The sequence below is a fragment of the Pleurodeles waltl genome, chromosome 3_1 (genome assembly GCF_031143425.1).
Source record: "Pleurodeles waltl isolate 20211129_DDA chromosome 3_1, aPleWal1.hap1.20221129, whole genome shotgun sequence".
Taxonomy (NCBI): Eukaryota; Metazoa; Chordata; class Amphibia; order Caudata; family Salamandridae; genus Pleurodeles; species Pleurodeles waltl.
In genome coordinates this window covers 1,202,914,099-1,202,940,883 of record NC_090440.1, presented here as the reverse complement: position 1 = coordinate 1,202,940,883, position 26,785 = coordinate 1,202,914,099, and the positions used below count along the sequence as shown (strand labels likewise).

The 26,785-nt window shown below is 42.6% G+C and overlaps 1 protein-coding gene across 7 annotated transcripts in view; it reads left to right on the top strand.

Annotated features, from left to right (window-relative positions):
• The window catches only part of FOXRED1 (FAD dependent oxidoreductase domain containing 1), a 942,813-nt gene that overhangs the window by 416,585 nt on the left and 499,443 nt on the right, over positions 1-26,785 (top strand). For all 7 annotated transcript variants that reach the window (XR_011201503.1, XR_011201504.1, XM_069224511.1 and 4 more), the window contains one exon: positions 26,107-26,183. Coding sequence is in view for 5 of the 7 variants with exons in the window: in XM_069224511.1 (XP_069080612.1) it covers positions 26,107-26,183 (77 nt within the window). In the remaining 2 variants the exon portion in view is untranslated. The remainder of the gene's footprint in view (positions 1-26,106; positions 26,184-26,785) is intronic.

The window sequence follows — 26,785 nt, the reverse complement described above, 5'->3', positions numbered from 1 at the left end:
TGCCAGCTTGAGCTACCGGAAAGGATAAGTATCAGGCCTGTTGCTTGGTTCAAGCCATCATGAAGAGAGCCTGCCATGATCAGAACTGGTGGATCAGAACTGGAGCAGCCTACCCCCCACCTGGGGGAAGGATCAGAGGACATTACTGCCTCACTGGACGAAGCGCTGTGAAAGCCCAGCCAGTGCCCATGCAAAGCTGCAAGTGCTACTCACCACCAGTTACTGCCGCTCCTTGCAGAGACTTGAGTCACGCAATCCTTGCAGGAAATGGTAGGACTGGGCGTAGGGCCGAAAAGCCCTGGGTGAACTTGTATTGCCACATAGCACTTCGGATCCTGGAACAATTTTGATATGTATCAGAACTAGAGTGGGACTCGGACCAACAGTTGGACTTGATCTAATTGTCACTCATAGTGAATGGGGGATAACCACTATTGCTGATAAGAAGGAAGTTGGACTCTGCACCTGCCTGTTGAACACTAAAGCCCTGACCTCAGGGACTGTATATTGTTTGTATATGCTATTGGTAGACACAACATCCTTGTTTGGGATTCCCCCAAATGTTTTGCCTTCACCCCTCCTGTTTTGCTGAATTTTGTTTTGTTTTCTTTAGGACTCTATACACCGCTAACCAGTGATAAAGTGCTTTTGTTCTCGCCTACAAACATGGCAACATTTGCCTACACCCAATTGGCACATTTAATGTACTATAAGTCCCTAGTAAATGGTTCTGCATATACCCAAGGCATATAAATTAAATACTAGTAATGGGTCTGCAGCGCTTCTCTAAAGTAGCCTTTTAGTACATGTCTCAGGCTTGCCATTGCAGCCTGTACCACAGACTTACACTGCAGTTTTGGGCTGTCATAATGAACCACCTTTTGTTAGGCAAACACCTTCCATTTTATACTAAAGTCATGCCTACAGGTTTATAGTAGGGGTGCACTGTATTTAAAAAGTGGGATGTGTGCTTATGTTCTACATATCCTGGCAGTGAAAAACTTCTGAGGTTGTTTTACACTATTGTAAGGCCTATCTCTCCCATTGACTAACTCTTGGTTACCTTATTATGTTTAACAAGTGCTAACGTTAGGTTGGTAGCAGATAAAAATACACTTTTTACACTCAAATTAATTGTAAATTTAAATCCTCTTTAATGGTAAAGTTGGATTTTAAGTTAGAATTCTGAAAATCCAATTTTTAGAAAGTTGCCATTTTTCTTGTCTCAACCATGTGTGCCTTCTCCCAGTGTTCTGGTTCAAATGACTGTGAATGGCTCTGCTGTTGTGTGTTGCTTCCAGACAATAACAAAAAGTAAAAGTCAGCTTAGGTGTGGACAGGATGGGTCATCTTGACATAACTGGGAGTGGCTGTACCCAGCCCCAATTACACTTCAAATAGATTTGCCTCCTGACACAGAAATAAATCTGACACAAGTCCTGTCTTGCCTTTTGTCACTTTCAGACAGTTTGGAGCCACTGATAGTGGAAGAACCTTCCAGACCCAGATGTGGGGGTAGGGTAGAAAAGCTGACACAAGGTAAAAATATTGGAGCTCCAGAGCCTCTCTTCAAGGCTCTCAGATAAAGGAGAAAGTCTGCCTGCTGCTTAAAGGTTTGCCTTGCTTTCTGAGAAGGAAGACGGGACCTGCTTGCACAGGCAAACCAGAGTGACTTTGTGTTTGATGTCCACGATTGGCACATTGTGCTTTTAGGTGGTATTCTTACTAAACATTTATTTATTACGATGTAATCTGTTTCGAAATTGATTTGGGGTTGTTTTTGTGTTGTGTTTCCAGTTTATTACTGCTTGCATGCTGTATAAATATTTTATATATTGCCTCTAAATTAATCCTAACTGCTTTGTGCCAAGCTACCAGACTGTTAAGCAAAGGCTAATTTACAGACTTTCGTGGTTCACCCTGACCAGGGTTGTGGTTGTTGCATGAGTGGGGCTTCCACACACCTCCAACTAATAACTCAATTTCTTACAGGCATATTTCTCTTTGGGTTTGGATATAAATACTCCCTTTCATAAAATAATAGGTTGACTAGAAAACCCTTTATTGCTGCTATTGAACATATTTGATTTGTCAGCCTGTGTTCACTCCCTGTATCTACCTCCCAGCCCAAGACGCTTTGGACTGCTGGACCAACTCTATCACTGAGAGTCAAGTGCTGAATAGTACTTTGGTCCCGGGACATCACAAGTAATAGACCTCAAACCCACTTCTTTCCCCCCGCCAAACACCCCCACCCCCCCCCCCCCAAATTGGGCCTAGTAGCTCCTACTTGCTCTGTGGCCCACTGAGAAGAGTTCAGACAGCGTGCCAAATCTTAATTTCAATCATGTGGCAAAGAGGAAAATCTTTTCGAATACTTTTGCATTCGCACGCATACCAACAGCCATTAACCTCTGGTGAATTAATTATGTATGTGCCACTTAAGACATGACATATTGTTTGGCCTGCCATTACCTCCACATTTATCCACCCCTAAATACCCCTTGAAAAGGAGGCACCCTTGTGAAAGTGTCATGGCAATCCCATAACATAGGGATTCATAATCAGCCAGAGTCTTCCACTTTGGTTCTTTATGTTTTGATTGTATTCATGCATGTTTGTATGTTTTTCAGTGTATAAATTTCTCTTTGTGTTCAACCATTCTACTCCCAAATGGACCACTATATTGAAACCACATTTTGAAAAGACCTATGCCTTGAATGGTGAAACTTCGAAAATGTGTTGGAGTCTAATATCACTGACTCACCCTTGTGTTACCTGTTTGAGTCAGGCAAAACAGACAGACATTATTACATCTGTACAGTCTTGGTCACACCATCACAGTCCAGTGGGTTATTCTGCCTTCTGTATTAATCTGTTAGTGTTGAATTTTCTTGTACTCAGTCTTAACCTTCCTCCCACGCTTTAAATGGACAGGTACTGAGTATCCAGACCTCTTTAATTTGAAAGGGAAAGTACCTACATTTCACAGAAGGATTCCCTTTATTTAATGAGGGAGTGAAGTTACTTTTCATTAGTAAGAAGGTACTGTGGAAAAGTTACCAGCTCCTCTATATTTCCATTCGAAGCTTTGCTTCCAGCTATAATACGAGTATCATAAGACTGGGAAATAGACAAACGTCTTTGCAATACTATGTCTCCTCAAGACATTGGAAAGTTGTTCTTGTTCAGTGGGTATTATTGTTTGAGGGAGGGTGGACATGTGAACATCTACATAGGGCGGTCACAAAATTGTCAAATCCATGCATCAAATGTAATTTACTTGTTCAAATGCATGGGATTAGGTACAGATGGGGGCACGTGCAATGTTTAGGTGGCTAACTGGATGCTTTGTGGATGGAAAGAGAAAAAGAGATTGTATAAAAAGAAAAGGGATGAAGTTGAATTAAAGATGCCAGAGATTGAGTATATAGCATACTGAAGATTTTGGAGGAATCGAATTGCAAGAAGCAGAATGTGATGCAGAGACTAATATAGCTTTTTTTGTATTTTAGTGATTATAGATTAATTAGAGGAGGCATTTGTAGACATTTATGTGCATTCATATTTGTGCAAAATTAACAACATGCATAACATGTATGTACACCCTAAACCATATGTATAAATTTATGTGGTGTTATTTCCTTTGAACTGATTTTGGTATGACTGGTTAAAGGGTCTTTTCTCGATTTATGCCAACTAGGCTATAGCCAGGCCTCAACGCCATCTTGTTCAAAATGGATCTCACTCCGCACATTCACTGTCTACTATTCCAGCTGCACGTATTCATGCAACTCTTGTTTGTTTATTTTAAAGTGATGTTGTTTCTCAATAAGACTCTCTAGTATGTGTTCAGTAATATTTCAAGCTCTTTCATGCCTGCTTGCTGTGTTGCATTCATTCACAAACTCACTGTTGTTTTGGAACTAGTTTGTTCTGCCTTCTCATGATGACATTCGCATATGGAGACAGAATCAATATTCATGCAGTGGGACTGCGTTAGGTGGTAAGGCAATATGACATTCGTTATTTAATCTGATTTGCTGAGATTTTTATTATTTTACTCACACTACAGTGTATCTGCAGTTTCTATTGTATTCTATCAGAAGATTTCCTATATAAATCCCCAAATTTTGGGATGAGTCAGAACTCATTTCCGATGCTTCGAGGAATGCTGTCCGATTTCTTACTGGTTTGCTGCTTATTTGAAACCTAGAATATTTCAGATTTTTCTTGTTATTCGCTGTTGGCCTATTGCTAAGTGACTTCATGGCAACAATTGTATGCGCCTGCCCTTTGTACCTTTTAAAGTTTTGTCATAAATCTTTCTAAAATATCTATCTAAAATATCTAATTCCACCATACATATCACTTTTTAAGTTTTTATTTGACTGTTTTTGAAATGCTGATTTCCACCTTAACGTGAGACACATTGGTTCATGAAATTGAGGTTTAATACTGTCCTGTTCCACCCACTACTGGGTGTCCCACATTTCTTTGAGATGTCTTTGAAACTCTGGGAATGTAATTCTCTCTGATGATGAAGCTTAGTTCTTCAAAAATATTTATTGTCCTGTACAATTCACCTTGGAGGCACTTGGAGCACTGGTTCATCAGAAGGATGTTGTCCAGGTACACGTTAAGTTTTAGTCACTTGGGCTACAGTGCTTCTATGGCGACAAACTCATAGGTTTGAGCTTTGTAGAAGAACTGCAGGAATTGTTGTGTGGTGCAGAGATCAAAACCATTAGGTATGCATCCAAGATCAGCATTCTCAGTTATTTGTCTTTCAGGTCTAATCGCACCGTCCTGTCATTTGGGAGGAGCAAAATGTTTGAGGAGATGAATTCTCACCATAAAATAAAGTGGCAGTACACAAACAATTTTTTGAATTCTCACAAAATTGATGACCAGCCGATGATCTTTGTCTTACTTTTCTACAAGTAAGACATTGCTTACAGCGCCATTTGGATGGAGAGTTGCATAAACCATTGCTTCCTTGTGTTGCCAGTGCTTCCACCTCCTGGTAGATGAGGGAACTTCCCTCATGAAAAAATAAGGGGTCTTACTCTACTGTGTTGAGAGGGTATAACATAGAACTCTATTTAAAATCCAGTTATTTTTGGCTGGACCCATGCTTCTCCTTTTATCTCTGGTCACATGTGAAAAAATAATCTCCTAACTTTTGGTTGGGAAAAATTGCCTGTGACTCCTTGGTGCATTTGAAGCCCCACTAAATAATGCTGTTCCCCTCCACCTCTGGTTTCACCTTGCATAGGGAAGAATCAACCAAATCTTTCCTGATCCTGCCACTAGATGACACATTTGGGGCCTGGGCTGCTTAATGAGTGCCATCTATCTTTACCTCTTCCAACAAAATCCTCCTGGTCACTTTCTTCATTAATTTTGGAACTTTGTTAAAGGAGGAAATCATAGTGACGAATTTAGGGGTTTATGAAGAGACCTTTAGCCACTAATACGGCTTCATATGTTTCCAGCTCACCCAGTTTGGAATCTCTCTTGGTAAGGAGTATCACTTTTTGTTAGAAATTGTGCAGTTTGCATTTCACAAAAAGCATATAGCCCTTTGCACCTAATATATCTAGGGAAATCAGGATCCCTGTTTCCTTGGTCTTTTCCACCATGTCAAGAATCTTCTTTAGTGGCCATAAAATGTCCAGCAACTTGTCTTGATAAGCTCTCTGTGATCAATTGATCTTTTTCTTGGGATCGTTTATACACTTGACACAGAGTGTGGCTATTTTCCCATCTATCTCAGGAACAAATAAGATTTTGCTCTCAAGGGAGGATCTAGAACATTCCTCCCTAAAGCGGCTCTTTAATTCTTTGTCCAGGGGTTTCATCACCTTAATGGCAATGTATTATGCTACCCTTTTGTCTGGGGCCCTCTCAGAGAACTGTGGGTGATAAATGGCCTGGGTTTTTTGCATATCTGACCCCCTTTTGCCCTCCTGTGGGGTATTTCCTTCTAGTGTGGGACATTTGGTCCCTGCGGCAGGGAGCCAAGTTTGATTCTGGCCAGGTTTCTTCTTATAATCTTAATCTTGATCATGTGATCCATCCTCCTCATGGGGCTCACCTGGGAAAGAGGGTTTTGTCTAGATTTGAATGTAATCACAGACTCATGCTACCATAGAGAAGGGATTATGTGGTAGTCTGCACCTCTTCAAAAATGCCTCTCTCAGATCTTCAAAGGCATCTGTGGGAGATAGCTTTTTGCCTTGTGTGGTAGTGTTTGAGCTCCTAGGGGTACTTGGTCATGATGGGCCCCAAGTCTTCCCACACTGAAGGGTCCACGCTATGCACTGCTGCTGAAAGCAGCTCATGGATTAAGTCACTCTTTTGAAAGAGGAGCCTGAGGTTTCAAGATGGCTCTTTCCTTACTGCTCCCTAAGGAGATCCTGCTGCCGAGACTGCCATGGAGATCAAGACTGGATTATCAGTATTAGTATAACTATTATACTCGTCACAGGTTCACTAAAGCCCTAAGTAAGCAAACTAACTGGAAAGAGTAGCCCCGTCTGTTGGCAGTCTGAAGCGTAACAGTGCTCTTGCAGTAATCCCCTCCTCCATTCCTTTGTTAATCTACAACATTTTATCAGGATTGGATGTTTATCAGAGGTTTTTTCTGAGGTACTCCTGGATTGTGTAGCCAACCGGGTTACTATGTTGTTGGTTTATATGGTGCTGAGAATAAAATAGAGACATTTTAATGCATAATCCTCACCTCTAGTTATGACACTGAATCTACTTTATATTAAATAGCAACCCCAGAAGTATATTCTAGCTTTTCAGCTTGGACCATGAAATACTGAGATTTACTGAATAGAAAGCTGTACAGAAATCAACAAAGCAGTAATAAATTTACCTTTGACTTTCGTGTGAAACCCGGGCAGCTTTTCACAAAACAAAGCAGTGGGCAGTTCTTGATTGCCTTGTTGTAAACTGCACTGTTTAATGGGAATTGAGGAATGTTTTGTAGACCAGTCACTTAATCTCATTAAAGTAAATTTTGAAAATATCTTTTGGGCCATGTCCATGAGAGAAATGACTTTTCTTGAGTGGGGAACTTTTCGATTTCCAGATAAATAATGGGTACAATTTGCTCACTCCACCATTCAGAATCCTGCTTATAGATCCAGACAGGAACACAATTGAGACTCGCAGCACTGGAAAGGTTAATTGATTGTATAACCTTGACAATATCTTCTAGAGTAAGGGGTCTAATAAAATGTTACCAACTGTAAATTCTCGTGTCTGGTTAACTCCTAGCACCCTTCTATTGACCAATAGAACGCTATTCTTAGTGGGGGTCACATATTCAGGGACATCAATGTTCACTTTCAGACCAAGATTAACTTTAACCCATCAAATGTATCTTTCAGTTCTGTTTTTCATGTGCAATTGTGAATGTTAAGCTCACTTTTTTCTCCCCTCAGAACGTACAATGCCCCACAGTTCTGCCAGTCTAGGTTTCTACAAATGTACATCTTGCAGTAGGTAGTCATGTCCTTTAAATTGGATGGCAGGTAATCTTTGTGTGTATTTGGTACTCATGCACTGTTGACATTGTTTTTTCAAGGTTGAGAGTAAACCCTCATCCCAGTACAAGTCCTCCAATATAAAGATTAGAGAATAATTACAGCTAACATTCTGATCTGTGATAATTGCTGTACAGTTAAAAAGAAATTGAGGTGACATCAATACGTAATGAATACAAACTTAACTGTTTTCAGTGAAGTGTGAACTGAAAGAGAAAAAAAATATTAACAAATTTGAATTTCTGAAGGTGTTCCTCCATTTTCAACACAGTTTTTGAATAAATATAAGAGTTATAGCATCATAAATGATTTTTATAGGCTTTCAGAAGTTCAAAATCTTGAAGGTATTCCTTTAAATTGAAATCGCCTCTTACCATGTAGAGGGCCCTTAAATGTTTCTTTTGTAGGTGATTCAGGTCAGAACCTCAAGCTTTCGACCTTTCTTTAGTTATCTCGTGTTGCATATATTTTGGTATATGTTTATAAGGATAATTTAATTATAATGAACCCAGAGTCCACGAAAATCAGTTTGTGTTAAAACGATATAGGGGATGCTTGTGGCAATCCTAATAACTCAAGTAAAATGAGTCCCCAATTTCTAGATGAACTGCCTCTGATAGCTTATTTGTTAAGACATGTATCCCTCAATTTCCATCTCTTCCCACAGACAACTTTCTTGGAGTAAAAGGGTTGTTGACACTTTTAAAACCTTCCAACTTTGGTTGTGAGTGAGTCAGTCGGTCTAGGTCATGTTCATTCCATGATAGAAAAGAGATTTGGGTGTGGCTAGCAACAATAAACAGCCACGTTTTAATGCATAGTATTAAAGTTCTTGAAATTCAAGTTAATCTTTTTTGATCCGTTTCAAGTGTAAATTCAAGAATCTCACAAGCAAAGTCTTTCTATGGAATTTTTATACTGTAATCCTCACTTAAGTAATTTCTGATATCTACTTTACATAAAATAACAGTTTTCTACATTTGAACCTCCACTGCGACATATCTTTGGACCAGCTCTCCTGAAGTGATTAAATCAACTGCTTTAAAACTCAATTTGTTTTAAGCATGTTGTATTTTATTTCCATTGGAGGGGTGGGGGGCGGGGAGTGTCAGTTTGGATACTTCAGATTTTGACATTTTTAATTTAATTAGTTTAAGATCACGAAGTAATTTTCTTAAGGATATGTTCTGGTTGAAATACTCGTGGTATATTCATTTTTTTAACCAAATGAGTTTGGTTAATTGGGTGTTAATTTCCTAAGTTCTTTTTTCCTTTGAGTCTCCATTTTCCAGATGTGGGTTTCCCTACTAAGTTATTATACAACCATTATAACATCTGAGTTGGAAAGTTTACTAGACACCATAGATCTATTCTTGTAATTAATATAACTTTGTTTCCCTCCTTTTGTGGTTACATTTTTAAACAAAGCACTGCACGAAATACAAAGCTTCTTTCTAAACCATACTGAAGACTTAAATATTCTAGAACGATACTGAGACACATTAAGGGCCTGATTCACAAACTGCACCTTATAGTACATTTTGAAGTACTACAAAAGGTACTACAAATTACAATTTATGAACAACGTGCAGTTTTACATCTCTGCATTACCTATACTTATATGTGCAGAGGTCTCCACCCCGACTGTGGAGTCTGTGCACATGTAAGCATTCGGTTTAGTAGTAAATATGGGAGGGACACTTAGGAGTGGTTTAAAGAAGCATCAGATTTACTACTAAAGGGGATGGGACTATAGAGGAGTAAGAGGGGTTTAGGGAGATTTGGAGAAGTGTTTAGGTATGCTTCGACACCAACCCACACAACAAAAAGGCAACTGGAAAAATCAAGGGGTGGAGATGTGCAGCTTCAACTTTTGTTGCAAGTTTACACTGAGAGTTCGTGAAAACTGTAAGTGGTAAACTTACTTGAACACTCCCTAATGTAAGTTACCTTTGTGAGTCAAGCCCTAAATGGTTTATTGGGATCAGAGTTCCCTCCTTTAAGTTACAACCTGCAGTGCAGCATTTGGCTTAGCTGTTTTACCTGATTAAAAAAAATTATTAGTTTGACGAAGCTCAGGTCGGATACCCTGTAACTAAGTGCCTTGATTTTGATAGGCCTTAGCAACGGTAAGGAGAGTCTTCAGGATCCCCTAAAGGGAAACCTCCAATTTTAAATTGGACAGATAAGACATTAATTTCATTTGTTTCTCATTCCCTAGCATGTGTGCTATATTTGTTTTCCACATTCTTTGCCCCTACATGATTCTGGAAGACCTTATCAGTTCACTCGGCTTGAATACTGAGATGAAAAAAAGCCTAATTTGAGGCTCATCTCAAGATTTGTATCTTTGCAGATTTCAGGAGGAAGATAATCTTGTCTGCAACATCTTATGCAAATCTGTTACATTTTTGCTTACATTGCTAGTTGTACCCGCACCCATATTCTACTGGCTTACCTTATCAGAAATGTTCTTAGTATCATATATATATATATTTTTTTTAAGTGCCTCTTTTCGAAATGTCATATTGACGTTGCTAGTGAGGAAGTACTTTTGAGACTTTGGCGGCCTTTTGCAGGTTAATTGAAAATTAATTAAAAAATTGTCTTCCTTCGTACACTCTAAATCATTGTAGCTTACCTAATTGGAGGCTATTGATGTGACCGTCAGGTCAACAGTGCTCCAAGGCAGGTGCTGTCGACATGGAGGTCACGTGTCATGCAGTGGTCGAAGGACCCCTCTGATGCTGGCAAAAATAAGATCCCTTTTTAATTTTTCAGGTCAGGCTACCTCAGCAACACAAGGCTATTTTTTAAATTTTTTATATAACTATCAACACACATGCGTGTTGATGATTACTGTAAAAGTGAAAGCAAAAATGAGCCAGGAGCATCCCTCATTACCACAAACACTGATTATGAGGAAGAAGTATTGTTTGAAAGTGAGTGTCTTCCCTTTCCAATGTTAGATCTCCCTAGTGAATCCCTGTTTTGGAATCATCCTCCGAGGGCAATCCTTCAAACAAGAATCCATACGGCTAGACACCAAAGATTTGTTTTTGGTGGGAGTGGCCTCCTGTTTCCTAGGCCTTTGCCCCTCCTCATGGGCCCAAGCAATCTTTCTGACCCACCCTGGGGGCCAGAAGGGGGTTTACCCCCTTATCTATGTTGGTTTAGAGCCACGACTGCACCCTAAAAAGAAGGGGAAAAATACAGTCTTATTGCCTCCCTTCTTCCCCCTGGGAGCCGATTGGATGGTTTACCCCAATCTCTCCTGGGGTTAGAAAGTGTGCTAGACACTAGGGATTTTTTTGTTTAGGATAAGGGTGGGCTCGACCCATCGTGGCATAGGGCCATGTCCTCGCATTAATGTCTGAGACTTTCAATAAGTCCTTTTGCTTCTGACATACCCTCTAGAGCCTGAATTCACTGCCCAGCATCCAAGCTCTGTGCAAATGCAGTTTAAATTCTTTAAAAGACAGTATAACTGAATGAAACTTGCTGCAGGAAGTTTGAAAGGTAGAAACAGGCCTTGCTTTAAAAAGGGGTGGGTGAGATGCTAATGGTACTGATATGTGCATCTACATCTCTCTCTCTCTCTCTCTCTCTCTATATATATATATATATATATATATATATGTATATATATGTATGTATATATATGTATGTATATATATATATATATGTTCGATGGTATGTGTAGCTGCAGATACACATGCTTTGCACATCCCGCCATCTAGTGTTGGGGTCGGAGTGTTACAAGTTATTTTTCTTCGAAGAAGTCATTTCGAGTCACGAGATCGAGGGACTCCTCCCCTTTCGGCTCCATTGTGCATGGGCGTCGACTCCATCTTAGATTGTTTTTTTTCCGCCATCGGGTTCGGACGTGTTCCTTTTCGCTCCGTGTTTCGGGTCGGAAAGTTAGTTAGAATCTCAGAAAAAACGTCTGTATTGTTTGCGTTCGGTATCGGGTTAGTTACAACAGATCGACACCGACTTTGGAAGAGCACCGGTGGCCCTTCGGGGTTTTTTCGATCCCCCGTCGGCGCCTGGTCGGCCCGGCCACGTGTCTCTTCAAGGCTGATGGAACGGACCCCATTCCGCTTCTGCCCAAAATGTCACAAGTATCCGTATACAGATCAGCATCTGGTCTGTAACTTGTGTTTGTCTACAGAGCACAAGGAAGATACTTGTGAAGCCTGTCGAGCGTTTCGGTCGAGGAAGACATTAAGAGACCGAAGAGCAAGAAGACTGCAGATGGCGTCGGCGCCGACAGGGCAAGGGCGTTTCGAAGAGGAAGAAGAAACCTTCTCCATTCAGGAGTCCGACTCAGACGAGCTCAAGCCCGAAGAACCGTGAAAACCGTGAGTAAGACGTCGAAACATAAAACTCACGAGAAGACTACAAAAGCCCAGGGGACGCCACCGCCAACAGGCCATGGCTTAACCCGAAAAATAGGTGACCGATCATCGACACCGAAAAAGGGCACGCTTGTGTCGAAGTCATCCGACTCCGGTCGAGATACCGGCACACAGCAATCTTGGGCCCGAGACAGCGGCTCCGAGCAAGTTCGGCACCGAGACAGTGGCACAGAAATGGGTCGGCCCTGAGACACCACAACGCCGAAAATAAAGAAGGTTTCGTCGGAGCCCAAAAAGGCGACCGAAAAGGTTTCGATTCCGAAACACCCAGCCTTGGAACCGAAAACAGGTTCCTACACAGAGGAACAAGGGTTGTCCTCCCAAATGCAAGGACATAAGTTCGGACAAGAACTTGAATCAATGGAGCCAGACTACACTCAAAGGAGGCTCCACATTCAAAAGGACACAGGGAAGATAAGCACTCTTCCCCCAATTAAAATGAAAAGAAGACTTACCTTTCAAGAAAAGGACAAGCAGCCACAGGCAAAGGTGGCAAGACAAACAACTCCGCCACTATCTCCACCTCCATCAATGCACACATCACCAGTAGCCACTCCACCATTGATGCAATCCCCGACTCATACTGCAATGAGTCAAGATGATCCCGACGCATGGGCCCTTTATGATGCTCCAGTATCAGATAACAGCCCAGACTGTTACCCTGCAAGACCGTCGCCACCTGAAGACAGTACATCCTACATGCAGGTGGTCTCAAGGGCAGCTGCTTTTCATAACGTCACCTTGCATGCAGAACCGATTGAGGATGACTTTTTGTTTAATACACTATCCTCCACTCATAGTCAATACCAAAGCTTACCTATGCTTACTGGAATGCTAAAACACTCCATACAAGTATTTCAGGATCCTGTGAAAAGCAGGGCAATAACTCCAAGGGTGGAGAAAAAGTACAAGCCACCGCCAACAGACCCTGTTTATATTACGAAGCAGTTAACAACAGACTCTGTGGTTGTCGGGGCAGCTCGCAAGAGAGCAAACTCTCACACCTCGGGAGACGCTCCACCTCCAGACAAGGAGAGTCGCAAATTCGACGCTGCGGGGAAAAGGGTTGCAGCACAAGCCGCAAACCAATAGCGCATTGCCAACTCACAAGCACTTCTGGCAAGATATGATAGAGCTCATTGGGACGAAATGCAGCATTTCATAGAACACTTACCCAAAGAGTTCCAGAAAAGGGCACAACAAGTGGTGGAGGAAGGACAAAGTATCTCAAATAATCAGATACGGTCAGCTATGGATGCAGCAGATACAGCTGCAAGGACTGTAAATACTGCTGTAACAATAAGGAGACACGCATGGTTGCGTATGTCAGGATTCAAGCCGGAAATACAACAAGCCGTGCTGAATATGCCTTTAAATGAACAGCAGTTGTTTGGGCCGGAGGTGGACACTGCTATTGAGAAACTTAAAAAAGACACTGATATGGCAAAAGCCATGGGCGTGCTCTACTCCCCACAGAGCAGAGGCACATTTTGCAAGACACAATTTAGGGGGGGGTTTCGAGGTCAACCCACAGAAGCCACAACCTCACAAGCAAGGCCCACTTATCAAAGCCAATATCAGCGGGGAAGTTTTCGGGGGCAATATAGAGGGGAACAATTCCAAAAAAATAGAGGGAAGTTCCAAAGTCCCAAAACTCCTCAAAACAAACAGTGACTTCCACGTCACAAATCCCCAACACATAACACCTGTGGGGGGGAGACTAACCAAGTTCTACAAACATTGGGAGGATATAACAACAGACACTTGGGTCCTAGCAATTATCCAGCATGGTTATTGCATAGAATTTCTCAAATTCCCTCCAAACGTCCCACCAAAAAAACACAATATGTCAAAAGAACACATGGATCTTCTAGGACTAGAGGTCCAAGCGTTGCTACAAAAAGGAGCAATAGAATTAGTACCAATTCAACAGAAAGGAACAGGAGTTTACTCTCTGTACTTTATCATACCCAAAAAAGACAAGACTCTAAGACCTATATTAGATCTCAGAACATTAAATACCTACATCAAATCAGATCACTTTCACATGGTGACATTACAGGACGTAATCCCACTGCTCAAACAACAAGACTACATGACAACACTAGACCTAAAGGATGCATATTTCCATATACCGATACATCCTTCACACAGAAAGTACTTAAGGTTTGTATTCCAAGGGGTACATTACCAATTCAAGGTGTTGCCATTCGGAATAACAACTGCACCAAGAGTTTTTACAAAATGCCTGGCAGTCGTAGCTGCACATATCAGAAGGCAGCAAATACATGTGTTCCCGTACCTAGACGATTGGTTAATCAAAACCAACACGCTAGAACGGTGTTCACAACACACAAAGTATGTCATAGAAACCCTCCACAAACTAGGTTTCTCAATCAACTACACAAAATCACACCTTCAGCCGTGCAAAACACAGCAATACTTAGGGGCGACAATCAACACAGCAAAAGGGATTGCCACTCCAAGCCCACAAAGGGTACAGGCATTTCACAATGTAATACAGGCCATGTATCCAAAACAAAAAATACAAGTCAAAATGGTGATGAAACTCCTAGGCATGATGTCCTCATGCATAGCCATTGCCCCAAACGCAAGGTTGCACATGCGGCCCTTACAACAGTGCCTAGCATCACAATGGTCACAGGCACAGGGTCAACTTCTAGATCTAGTGTTGATAGACCGCCAAACATACACCTTGCTTCAATGGTGGAACAATATAAATTTAAACCAAGGGCGGCCTTTCCAAGACCCAGTGCCACAATATGTAATAACGACAGATGCCTCCATGATAGGGTGGGGAGCACACCTCAATCAACACAGCATCCAGGGACAATGGGACACTCAGCAAAAACAGTTTCACATAAATCACTTAGAACTACTGGCAGTATTTCTAGCGCTAAAGGCATTTCAACCCATAATAAGCCACAAACACATTCTTGTCAAAACAGACAACATGACAACAATGTATTACCTAAATAAACAGGGAGGGACACACTCAACACAGTTGTGTCACCTGGCACAGAGAATATGGCATTGGGCGATTCACAACCACATTCGCCTAATAGCACAATTTATTCCAGGGATTCAGAATCAGTTAGCAGACAATCTCTCTTGGGATCACCAACAGATCCACGAATGTGAGATTCACCCCCAAATACTGAACACATACTTCCAAAGTTGGGGAACACCACAAATAGATCTATTTGCAACAAAGGAAAACGCAAAATGCCGAAACTTCGCATCCAGGTACCCACAGGATCAGTCTCGGGGCAATGCGCTATGGATGAGTTGATCAGGGATATTTGCATACGCTTTTCCCCCTCTGTGAGAAGGTAGCCTCTTTCTAGCCTTGTTACCCCCACTTTTGGCCTGTTTGTGAGTGTATGTCAGGATGTTTGTCACTGTTTTCACTGTCTCACTGGGATCCTGATGGCTAGGCCCCAGTGCTCATAGTGAAAACACTATGTTTTCAGTATGTTTGTTATGTGTCACTGGGATCCTGCTGGTCAGGACCCCAGTGCTCATAGGTTTGTGGCCTATATGTATGTGTCACTGGGACCCTGTCACACAGGGCCCCAGTGCTCATAGGTGTGCATGTATATGTTCCCTGTGTGGTGCCTAACTGTCTCACTGAGGCTCTGCTAACCAGAACCTCAGTGGTTATGCTCTCTCATTACTTTCAAATTGTCACTAACAGGCTAGTGACCAATTTTACCAATTTACATTGGCTTACTGGAACACCCTTATAATTCCCTAGTATATGGTACTGAGGTACCCAGGGTATTGGGGTTCCAGGAGATCCCTATGGGCTGCAGCATTTCTTTTGCCCCCCATAGGGAGCTCTGACAATTCTTACACAGGCCTGCCACTGCAGCCTGAGTGAAATAACGTCCACGTTATTTCACAGCCATTTTACACTGCACTTAAGTAACTTATAAGTCACCTATATGTCTAACCTTTACCTGGTAAAGGTTAGGTGCAAAGTTACTTAGTGTGAGGGCATCCTGGCACTAGCCAAGGTGCCCCCACATTGTTCAGAGCCAATTCACTGAACTTTGTGAGTGCGGGGACACCATTACACGCGTGCACTACATATAGGTCACTACCTATATGTAGCTTCACCATGGTAACTCCGAATATGGCCATGTAACATGTCTATGATCATGGAATTGCCCCCTCTATGCCATCCTGGCATTGTTGGTACAATTCATGATCCCAGTGGTCTGTAGCACAGACCCTGGTACTGCCAAACTGCCCTTCCTGGGGTTTCACTGCAGCTGCTGCTGCTGCCAACCCCTCAGACAGGCAGCTGCCCTCCTGGGGTCCAGCCAGGCCTGGCCCAGGATGGCAGAACAAAGAACTTCCTCTGAGAGAGGGTGTGACACCCTCTCCCTTTGGAAAATGGTGTGAAGGCAGGGGAGGAGTAGCCTCCCCCAGCCTCTGGAAATGCTTTGTTGGGCACAGATGTGCCCAATTCTGCATAAGCCAGTCTACACCGGTTCAGGGACCCCTTAGCTCCTGCTCTGGCGCGAAACTGGACAAAGGAAAGGGGAGTGACCACTCCCCTGACCTGCACCTCCCCTGGGAGGTGTCCAGAGCTCCTCCAGTGTGCTCCAGACCTCTGCCATCTTGGAAACAGAGGTGCTGCTGGCACACTGGACTGCTCTGAGTGGCCAGTGCCACCAGGTGACGTCAGAGACTCCTGCTGATAGGCTCCTTCAGGTGTTAGTAGCCTTTCCTCTCTCCTAGGTAGCCAAACCCTCTTTTCTGGCTATTTAGGGTCTCTGTCTCTGGGGAAACTAGATAACGAATGCATGAGCTCAGCCGAGTTCCTCTGCATCTCTCTTCACCTTCTGATAAGGAAACGACCACTGACCGCGCTGGAAGCCTGCAAACCTGCAACATAGTAGCAAAGACGACTACTGCAACTCTGTAACGCTGATCCTGCCGCCTTCTCGACTGTTTTCCTGCTTGTGCATGCTGTGGGGGTAGCCTGCCTCCTCTCTGCACCAGAAGCTCCGAAGAAATCTCCCGTGGGTCGACGGAATCTTCCCCCTGCAACCGCAGGCACCAAAAAGCTGCATTACCGGTCCCTTGGGTCTCCTCTCAGCACGACGAGCGAGGTCCCTCGAATCCAGCGACGCTGTCCAAGTGACCCCCACAGTCCAGTGACTCTTCAGCCCAAGTTTGGTGGAGGTAAGTCCTTGCCTCACCTCGCTGGGCTGCATTGCTGGGAACCGCGACTTTGCAGCTACTCCGGTCCCTGTGCACTTCCGGCGGAAATCCTTCGTGCACAGCCAAGCCTGGGTCCACGGCACTCTAACCTGCATTGCACGACTTTCTAAGTTGGTCTCCGGCGACGTGGGACTCCTTTGTGCAACTTCGGCGAGCACCGTTTCACGCATCCTCGTAGTGCCTGTTTCTGGCACTTCTCCGGGTGCTACCTGCTTCAGTGAGGGCTCTTTGTCTTGCTCGACGTCCCCTCTCTCTGCAGGTCCAATTTGCGACCTCCTGGTCCCTCCTGGGCCCCAGCAGCGTCCAAAAACGCCAAACGCACGATTTGCGTGTAGCAAGGCTTGTTGGCGTCCTTTCGGCGGGAAAACACTTCTGCACGACTCTCCAAGGCAAGAGGGATCCGTCCACCAAAGGGGAAGTCTCTAGCCCTTTTCGTTCCTGCAGAAACCTCAGCTTCTTCTGTCCAGTCGAAGCTTCTTTGCACCCGCAGCTGGCATTTCCTGGGCATCTGCCCATCTCCGACTTGCTTGTGACTTTTGGACTTGGTCCCCTTGTTCCACAGGTACCCCAGATTGGAAATCCACAGTTGTTGCATTGCTGGTTTGTGTCTTTCCTGCATTATTCCTCTAACACGACTCTTTTGTCCTTAGGGGAACTTTAGTGCACTTTGCACTCACTTTTCAGGGTCTTGGGGAGGGTTATTTTTCTAACTCTCACTATTTTCTAATAGTCCCAGCGACCCTCTACAAGGTCACATAGGTTTGGGGTCCATTCGTGGTTCGCATTCCACTTCTGGAGTATATGGTTTGTGTTGCCCCTATCCCTATGTTTCCCCATTGCATCCTATTGTAACTATACATTGTTTGCACTGTTTTCTAAGACTATACTGCATATTTTTGCTATTGTGTATATATATCTTGTGTATATTTCCTATCCTCTTACTGAGGGTACACTCTAAGATACTTTGGCATATTGTCATAAAGATAAAGTACCTTTATTTTTAGTATAACTGTGTATTGTGTTTTCTTATGATATTGTGCATATGACACTAAGTGGTACTGTAGTAGCTTCACACGTCTCCTAGTTCAGCCTAAGCTGCTCTGCTAAGCTACCATTATCTATCAGCCTAAGCTGCTAGACACCCTATACACTAATAAGGGATAACTGGGCCTGGTGCAAGGTGCAAGTACCCCTTGGTACTCACTACAAGCCAGTCCAGCCTCCTACACCCTCTCCCACTCCTTCCATATCTTGTAAACAAGTTGAGTCAAAACAAACTCAGACTCATACTAATAGCGCCAACTTGGGCAAGACAACCTTGGTACACAACATTACTAGACCTCTCAGTAGTGCCTCATGTCAAACTACCAAACAGACCAGATCTGTTAACTCAACACAAACAACAGATCAGACACCCAAATCCAGCATCGCTGAATCTAGCAATTTGGCTCCTGAAGTCCTAGAGTTCGGACACTTAGACCTTACACAGGAATGTATGGAAGTCATAAAACAAGCTAGGAAACCTACCACTAGACATTGCTATGCAAATAAGTGGGAAAGATTTGTTTATTACTGCCATAGTAATCAAATTCAACCCTTACACGCATCTTCCAAAGACATCGTAAGATACTTACTACATTTACAAAAGTCAAAGCTAGCTTTTTCTTCCATTAAGATGCATCTTACCGCAATTTCAGCTTACCTGCAAATTACGCACTCATCTTCACTATTTAGGATACCAGTCATAAAGGCGTTTATGGAAGGCCTAAAGAGAATTATACCACCAAGAACACCACCAGTTCCTTCATGGAACCTCAACATTGTCTTACCACGACTCATGGGTCCACCTTTTGAGCCCATGCACTCTGGTGAAATGCAGTACTTAACATGGAAAGTTGCATTTCTAATTGCCATCACATCTCTAAGAAGAGTAAGTGAGATTCAAGCATTTACCATACAAGAACCATTTATTCAGATACACAAGCATAAAGTAGTTCTACGGACAAATCCTAAATTTTTACCAAAAGTCATATCACCGTTCCACTTGAATCAAACAGTAGAATTACCAGTGTTCTTCCCACAGCCAGATTCTGTAGCTGAAAGAGCACTACATACATTAGACATCAAAAGAGAGTTAATGTACTACATTGACAGAACAAAACAAATTTGGAAAACAAAACAATTATTTGTTGCTTTCCAAAAACCTCATGCAGGAAATCCAATTTCCAAACAAGGCATTGCTAGATGGATAGTTAAATGCATTCAAACTTGCTATCTCAAAGCAAAAAGAGAACTGCCTATTACACCAATGGCACACTCGACTAGAAAGAAAGGTGCTACCATGGCCTTTCTAGGAAATATTTCAATGACTGAAATATGTAAGGCAGCCACATGGTCTACGCCTCATACGTTTACCAAACACTACTGCGTGGATGTGTTAACAGCACAACAAGCCACAGTAGGCCAAGCAGTATTACAAACTTTGTTTCAAACAACTTCAACTCCTACAGGCTGAACCACCGCTTTTGGGGAGATAACTGCTTACTAGTCTATGCAAAGCATGTGTATCTGCAGCTACACATGCCATCGAACGGAAAATGTCACTTACCCAGTGTACATCTGTTCGTGGCATGAGTCGCTGCAGATTTACATGCGCCCACCCGCCTCCCCGGGAGCCTGTAGCCGTTTCGAAGTTGATCTTGAACATTTGCAAATTTGTAAATATAACACTTTAAACTACATTATGTACATACATATTCACTCCATTGCATGGGCACTATTAGCATAATACACAACTCCTACCTCACCCTCTGCGGGGAAAACAATCTAAGATGGAGTCGACGCCCATGCGCAATGGAGCCGAAAGGGGAGGAGTCCCTCGCTCTCGTGACTCGAAAAGACTTCTTCGAAGAAAAACAACTTGTAACACTCCGAGCCCAACACTAGATGGCGGGATGTGCAAAGCATGTGAATCTGCAGCGACTCATGCCACGAACAGATGTACACTGGGTAAGTGACATTTTCCATATATGGGAGCCCTCCCCCGCCCCTAAATGGAAATGATTTGACTTCATTCCTATTTTTTGCTCTCATTTTACATGCACTTTATATGTTTCATATGTACTTTTATGATCTTTATTGACCAAATAAAGAAAATATTTGATTCAATGATCTCACTGCAACGTTTGCAATGAAATTATTGATGAGAGAACTGCATGTCGGGTGCAGGTTAGAGTTACTTTAGGTACTGAGTTATCGTTTCTTGCGATAACCAACTATAACTGGTGAATTTCTGTGGTTTTGTTTTTACAGTTAAAAATATAAAGTTGTTACTAAACATTTCACCAGCTGTAACGTTACTCACAGCTTTGAACTTACAATAATAATTACCATATGTAAAGGCAACCCCGGCTGCGCCCTCCAGCCAACCTCCCCTCCATACAGCCAACTCCATGCAGAACCAGCCTTTGGTCATTCGCAGTGGGGGGTTGGCTATAAGGCCTGGCCCTGGGAACCCAATCACTCAGGACTTGTTAGTTTTAAGGATGTTAGTTTTTTTATTTAAAGGAAAGGGGACCATGCATTCCCCCTCCCCAACCTCCCACCCACCCCACCCACCCAACCGACCCACACAAAGTCATTATAAGCCCTGGGGACCCCCATCCCCCAGCATTCTTTTGAGGGGCAGGGGTGCACACAGCCATCCCATCCCCAGGCCAGTTTCAGCCCAGGGAACATTGTCCCCGGAGTCCAGCTTTCCTTTGAGGAGGTTGCATGTTGCCCATGTTCCTACGCTGATTTTTACCCTGAGGCACCCAGCCCCACCTCCCCAGGCAAATATTGGCCCTGGGAACCTATCTCCCAGGGCCCACATCATTTTTATGGGGAGGGGATCATGTGGCCCCCCTCCCTAGGCCAATTGTGTCCCCTGGGACCACATCCCCCAGGGCCCGGTTAGGTTTAGAGGGAGGGTGGCATGCAGTCCCCCTCATCGGGTCGATTTCAGCCTTGGGAGCCCGTCCCCTGTGGCCTGGTGCTGTGAAAGATGTGTGCCCACCCATGGCACCCACAAAGTTTTGTTTGAGGTTGCAGGGGAGGTAGCCCCAAGGCCTGCTTAGCCCTAGTCGTCTCCTGGCATAGTGCAGTAGCCAACATTGCTCCCACCTGCAGGAATCAGCTTCTAATGCTGCTCCCTACAGGCGTGAGCAATATTTTCATCTGTATCCCTTCCTGCTTCAGTGCAGGCAAGGAAACAGATTAAAGTTCAGCTCCCAGTGGGCTATGCACTTTTGAAGCTCCTGCCTGCTGGGAGCAGATTTGTAATTTGTTCCCCCTTGGCTGGAGATTTAAACATGCTCCTTCCAAGCAAGAGTAAACATAGGTTTCCCTGCCCACGCCGCATCAGGCTGGGAAACCACTATATCGGGGTATGGGCTCCTCAGGACATAACTTGTGAGCCAGCCCTGGGGGCTGGGGGTCTCTGGGGCCATAATGGCTCAGGGAGTGGGGCCGCGCAGCCCTACTCCCTTAAAGGAATTGGCTCTGGGGGAGGGCTCGGTGATTGGGGCTTTGTGGCCCCCTCTCCCCATTATTTACATTTTGGCCGTGGGGGTGAGCTCCCCGGGGCCCTTGGTTGCGGTCCTTGCTTCCCCACTCTGGATATAAACAGTTTTTAGTCCTGTGTTGGGCACTCCGGGGCCTTTCTAGGCTTAGTGAGGGGGGGGTGCCGCGCAGCACCCCAATATGAAATCAGCAAATCAGCACCGGGGGTAGGCTCCCGGGGGCATAAGGTTTTTAAGTGTAGCCAGGTCGCCTTTCTGTTGTGGGTTTTTTTACGCTCCTGCACGAGTCTTGCAGGATCTCACTGTTTTTTACTATTTTTTTTTTCCCCTTGTGTTCAAGGGGGGGGGGGCATCCCTCTGGGTCCCCACCATAGGGCCTAGGGAATCAGGTTATTCCTACCCTGCCCCCATATATCTTTAGCCAATCAGATTGATTGCTCTTACAGGAGGTTAACTCCTGCTGGAGTGAGATGACCCAAAGGGGCAATCAGGACACTATTTTTAAATTTACACTTCTTCGAGAGTCTCTCAAGACTTTCGCTAGCCCAACTGCCAAAATATACAATTGTTTTTTACCCTTAATTTCTCAACAACCTCTGAACGGATTTACACCAAAACACAAAAAACACAATCTACAGACCAAAATCTACCTTCCTGACAAATTTGATGTAATTTCGTTCAGCATTTTTTGCTGTAGCTCATCTGAAAGAAGTCTATGGAAAAATGCATGGGGATTTTGCATTTTCTGACCCACCCGACTTATTTTTTTTTTTCCCCACCCCGCATGACAGATCACTCCAAAACGTGTGTGTATGTATGTATGTATATGTATATGTATATGTATATGTATATATATATATATATATATATATATATATTACCCACCCTCCCTCACCCTCCCCGTTTGCCAGCACTCCAGAGTTCAATATCACTGGTTATATTTCTGGCAGCTAATGGCTGCTTTTACTGCACAAAATGCTGTAATTATAAAAAATAAATAAATAAAAAAAACATATTTCACAGTTAACTATAAAATATAGCTTTGTGGTGTCCACAGAACCCCTCTGTGGCAATATTGGACCATATTGAATGGTTACTGTGTATGTATACTCGAGTGTGTGTGTGTTTATTTATATATATATATATATATATATATATATATATATATATATATATATTTTTTTTTATATATGTGTGTTTTGATTTTATTTTATAAAATGCAGTGGTATAACAGCTCATATTTCATATGAATCGTGAACAGGTTAAATATCTATATTTCAAGGATTGCCAGTAAAGTATGGATTTCATCATCATTCTCATGTCAGCCCTAAACCACTCTGCACAGCTTTAACTCTATCATGGTTACTAGTATTATGGAGCATGGAGAACTAAAGTATGTGGAATGCGTATCTAAATCACAAGTCAAAAATCAAAATTAAGCAGCACCTTGCCTTTATTATTATTATCCATTTGAGATAGATACAATATTTTTGTTGAAATCTTCATATTTTACAAGTCACGTGGCAAATTACAGCGACAATGCAATACACCTATAGCTATATGGTAAATGGTGCATGAGTGCAGTCACAGGATCTCTTACATCTACTAACCCTCATAATTGCCAAGTGTTATAATTACAATCTTTTCCTGAAAGAGAAACAAAGTTTAAACATTCTTATTCCATCTGTGCCCATTGTTACTCACTTTGACGAAAATTGTGTTTTTAAGCTAACTACTGTATAGGCAGGTTCAAGAGTGTATGTATATTTGTGTGTGTGTGTGTGTATATATATATATATATATATATGTATATATATATATATATATATATGTGTATATATATATATATATATGTATATATATATATATATATATGTATATATATATATATATATATATATGTGTATATATATATATATATATATGTGTGTATATATGTATATATATATATGTGTATATATATATATATATATATGTGTGTATATATGTATATATATATATATGTATATATATATATATATTAAACTTAAATTATTATTGTAATTAGGTGAATGTCAGTGACCAGAAAGATAAACATTTTGAACTAGGAAAAACACAAATTCACCAGTTATATTTAGCAGAGATAACTGTAACTTGCGCCCCAGCCATGCACTGCTTATGACCTCGTATATTACATCACTCATAGCATGTTCTGTAACTCCATTAATGGCATCACTGATGACATCATCCAATGAGTGTGTCCGTTTGTTTTATAGTTGACATTGCAGTTGGTACCTACCATAGTACTTTTCTAACCAAGTCTGTGTCCAGATAATAGGTGTAAGCGTTTACAAAACGCATGCGTTTCTAATGCATCCCATGTGTGTAGAGGCATTGAGCACGTTATAAATCTTGGTATTGAAGAGTAACTCTTTGTGCAAATAAGTTGACGACTTGTGTCCAGTATCTTCCACACAAGTTGTTTGGTTCTACAGAAAACGTTTCCAACAGTGAAAGAATCTATGTAGTACATTGTAAGTGTTGTAAGCAACCTTAAGTTATCAGACAGAAATGTCTCAGCATTACAATTTTTACATAACATATAAGAATGTGTGCACCAGGTGCTACCTCTGTACATGCACTGCTTTGGCTTCTTAACAGAAGATGGGCTAGCTGTAAAAGTTTCACCACAATATGAAGGCTTCAGGTAGCATGCTTTTAAGCACCTTCAGACTTTGGTTATTTAAGAGACTAGAGCCTTTTTTGATAAGTGGTGTGTAGAGTGTATACTGTTCTTAGTAGATGCTTTCTAGTACTCTGTGGTGTATTTCTCACAAGAGTCTGTGTCTGCACAGAGTGTGGTACAGTCAAATCTTTCCATTAAGTAAACCCTGTTTACAGTACCTACTTTTCTACTTATATCAACTTCATTTCTGAGTGTAGGTTTGATGACTGTGAGGGGTCTTATACAGATAAAAGCTTCCTGGAGCAGGGCATTGATTTGGAGTAGGTGTTGAGTATCTTGAGGAACCCGGCTTTCTTTGAACTGTTGTGTACATATTGAACACCATGTGTAGTGAGGGTTGCCCATATATTTGTGGTTGATTGTTAATGTGAACTATGCTACCTGTGAAGTGTATAGTATAGAGTCAATATTGCACATAACCTGTGCTTGCCACACCCAAGGGATTTGTATGTGATGGCATTAATGGTGATTCATATTATTCTGAGCTGTTTTGTTCTTACGTTTAGGCTTTTGATGACATACTAGATTGTAGAGAAATGTGTGCAAAAGAAGTTTGGATGATGTCATCACTGATGCCATTTAAGATGTCATCAGTGATGTTATAAATTATGTCATAGGACATATCATGATTAATGTAACGTGAGGTCGTAAGCAGTGCATGGGGTCGCAAGTTATAGTTAGCTCTTCTAATTGTAACTGGTGAATTTCTGTGTATTTTTTAATTTCAAAACGTTAATGTTGTCATTGACAAATTCACCTAATTATAGTATTTTAACCTTTGTTTCTTCAGTGAATTTCTCAGTTTTTTATTTTTAAAGAAAGACATCTTTTATCCCATCTAACTATAAAGTTACCCTAACCTTTGTTTTTCAGTATTTTTTTTAACATAAAGTAATATTTTATTACTTGTATCACCTTTGGTTGTGAGTGGCAGCGGGTTGGGCGCAGGGCCTGGCTTGTGGCCAGGCCCCTTTGGCAAACTCCTCACAGGCAGCCATCACCACACTGCGCACAACCTTTGTCCCTGCACAGCAGAAAATTGGCAACAGGGGGCCAGGCCCTGTGGCCAACCCACCCTGAGCAGCCAACCTTACTCTGCACACAGCCATTTGCCCTGCAAGGCATGGCAATGGCTTGCAGTCAGGCCCTGCATTGTGCTTCCTGCAGATAGCTACCCAGAAGCAGCCACCCCCATGCTGTGAACACTTTTTTCTTGTACGTGGTTTGGGGGTAGCTGCATGGCCTGTGTTGCAGCCAAACCCTGCTTCCAGCTCTCTGCAGGCAATCCAATCCCATGCTGTGCAAAGCCTTTGGCCGTGCGCTGTGGAGGATTGTAAACAGGACTTGGCCTGGTGCCCGACACTGTGGCTAATCCCCCCCAGTAGGCTGCCAATCCCACACTGCACATAACCTATGGTGTGCGCTGTGCTCAGTGTGGTGTCCGGTCAATTAGAAGAATATGAACTTGCAATTGTGAAATATATTAACTTGTAAAACAGACGACCTTAACAAATGCTATTATCCTAAAAAAGGAATAGAATGCAGGCCACTAATGCATATTTTGTTCTATCTATGTCTAGGTTTTGGAATTGCAAATCAAGAAATGTTCACAGAAGATGGTGAGGAGCTGATGTTCACCCGGATTACTGAGGTTCAAGTGAGTCTTATATGGTTATCCTCTTTGGAGGTTGAGCCTACCAGCCACCATAAGCTCTCTGGTTGCAAATGGCCTATTGCCAGCTTACAAAGAACTTACATAACATTAAAGCCCACCCATTTCGAACCTTTGGTTGGCTTTACTGTCATTCTCATGTGCTTACTAATTCAATGGCTTGGCCTGTATCTTTTGTTTGTCTCTCCCCTGGTGCATATCCTCTCTACTTGTGCCCTTCCACTGCTCACTTTTAGGGAACTACTTTTTTCTTTCTGCTTAAGCACTTCAAGAGAGTGCATGTGTTTTCCAACTGCCTCCCACATCCATTTCTCCTGCCTGCACACACTCTGTCACCTGTATGCTTCTGTACTCTCCTGCACCCAGTGTTGCTCTTGTCTTGGTGCTTCTCCCTACGCCCACAAGTTGTTGTTTGTTTCTTTTACCTTCCTCCCACCGTCAAATCCACTACCTGTTGCTTTGTTAAAGTGTGAATGCAGTTTAGATTGTTTAACATGACAATGTAATTACATCACAATCTGCAGTGCAGCCCCCTTCCAACAACAGTTACAGTGCTGGTATGCGTTCTTTGTACACAAAATAAAGTG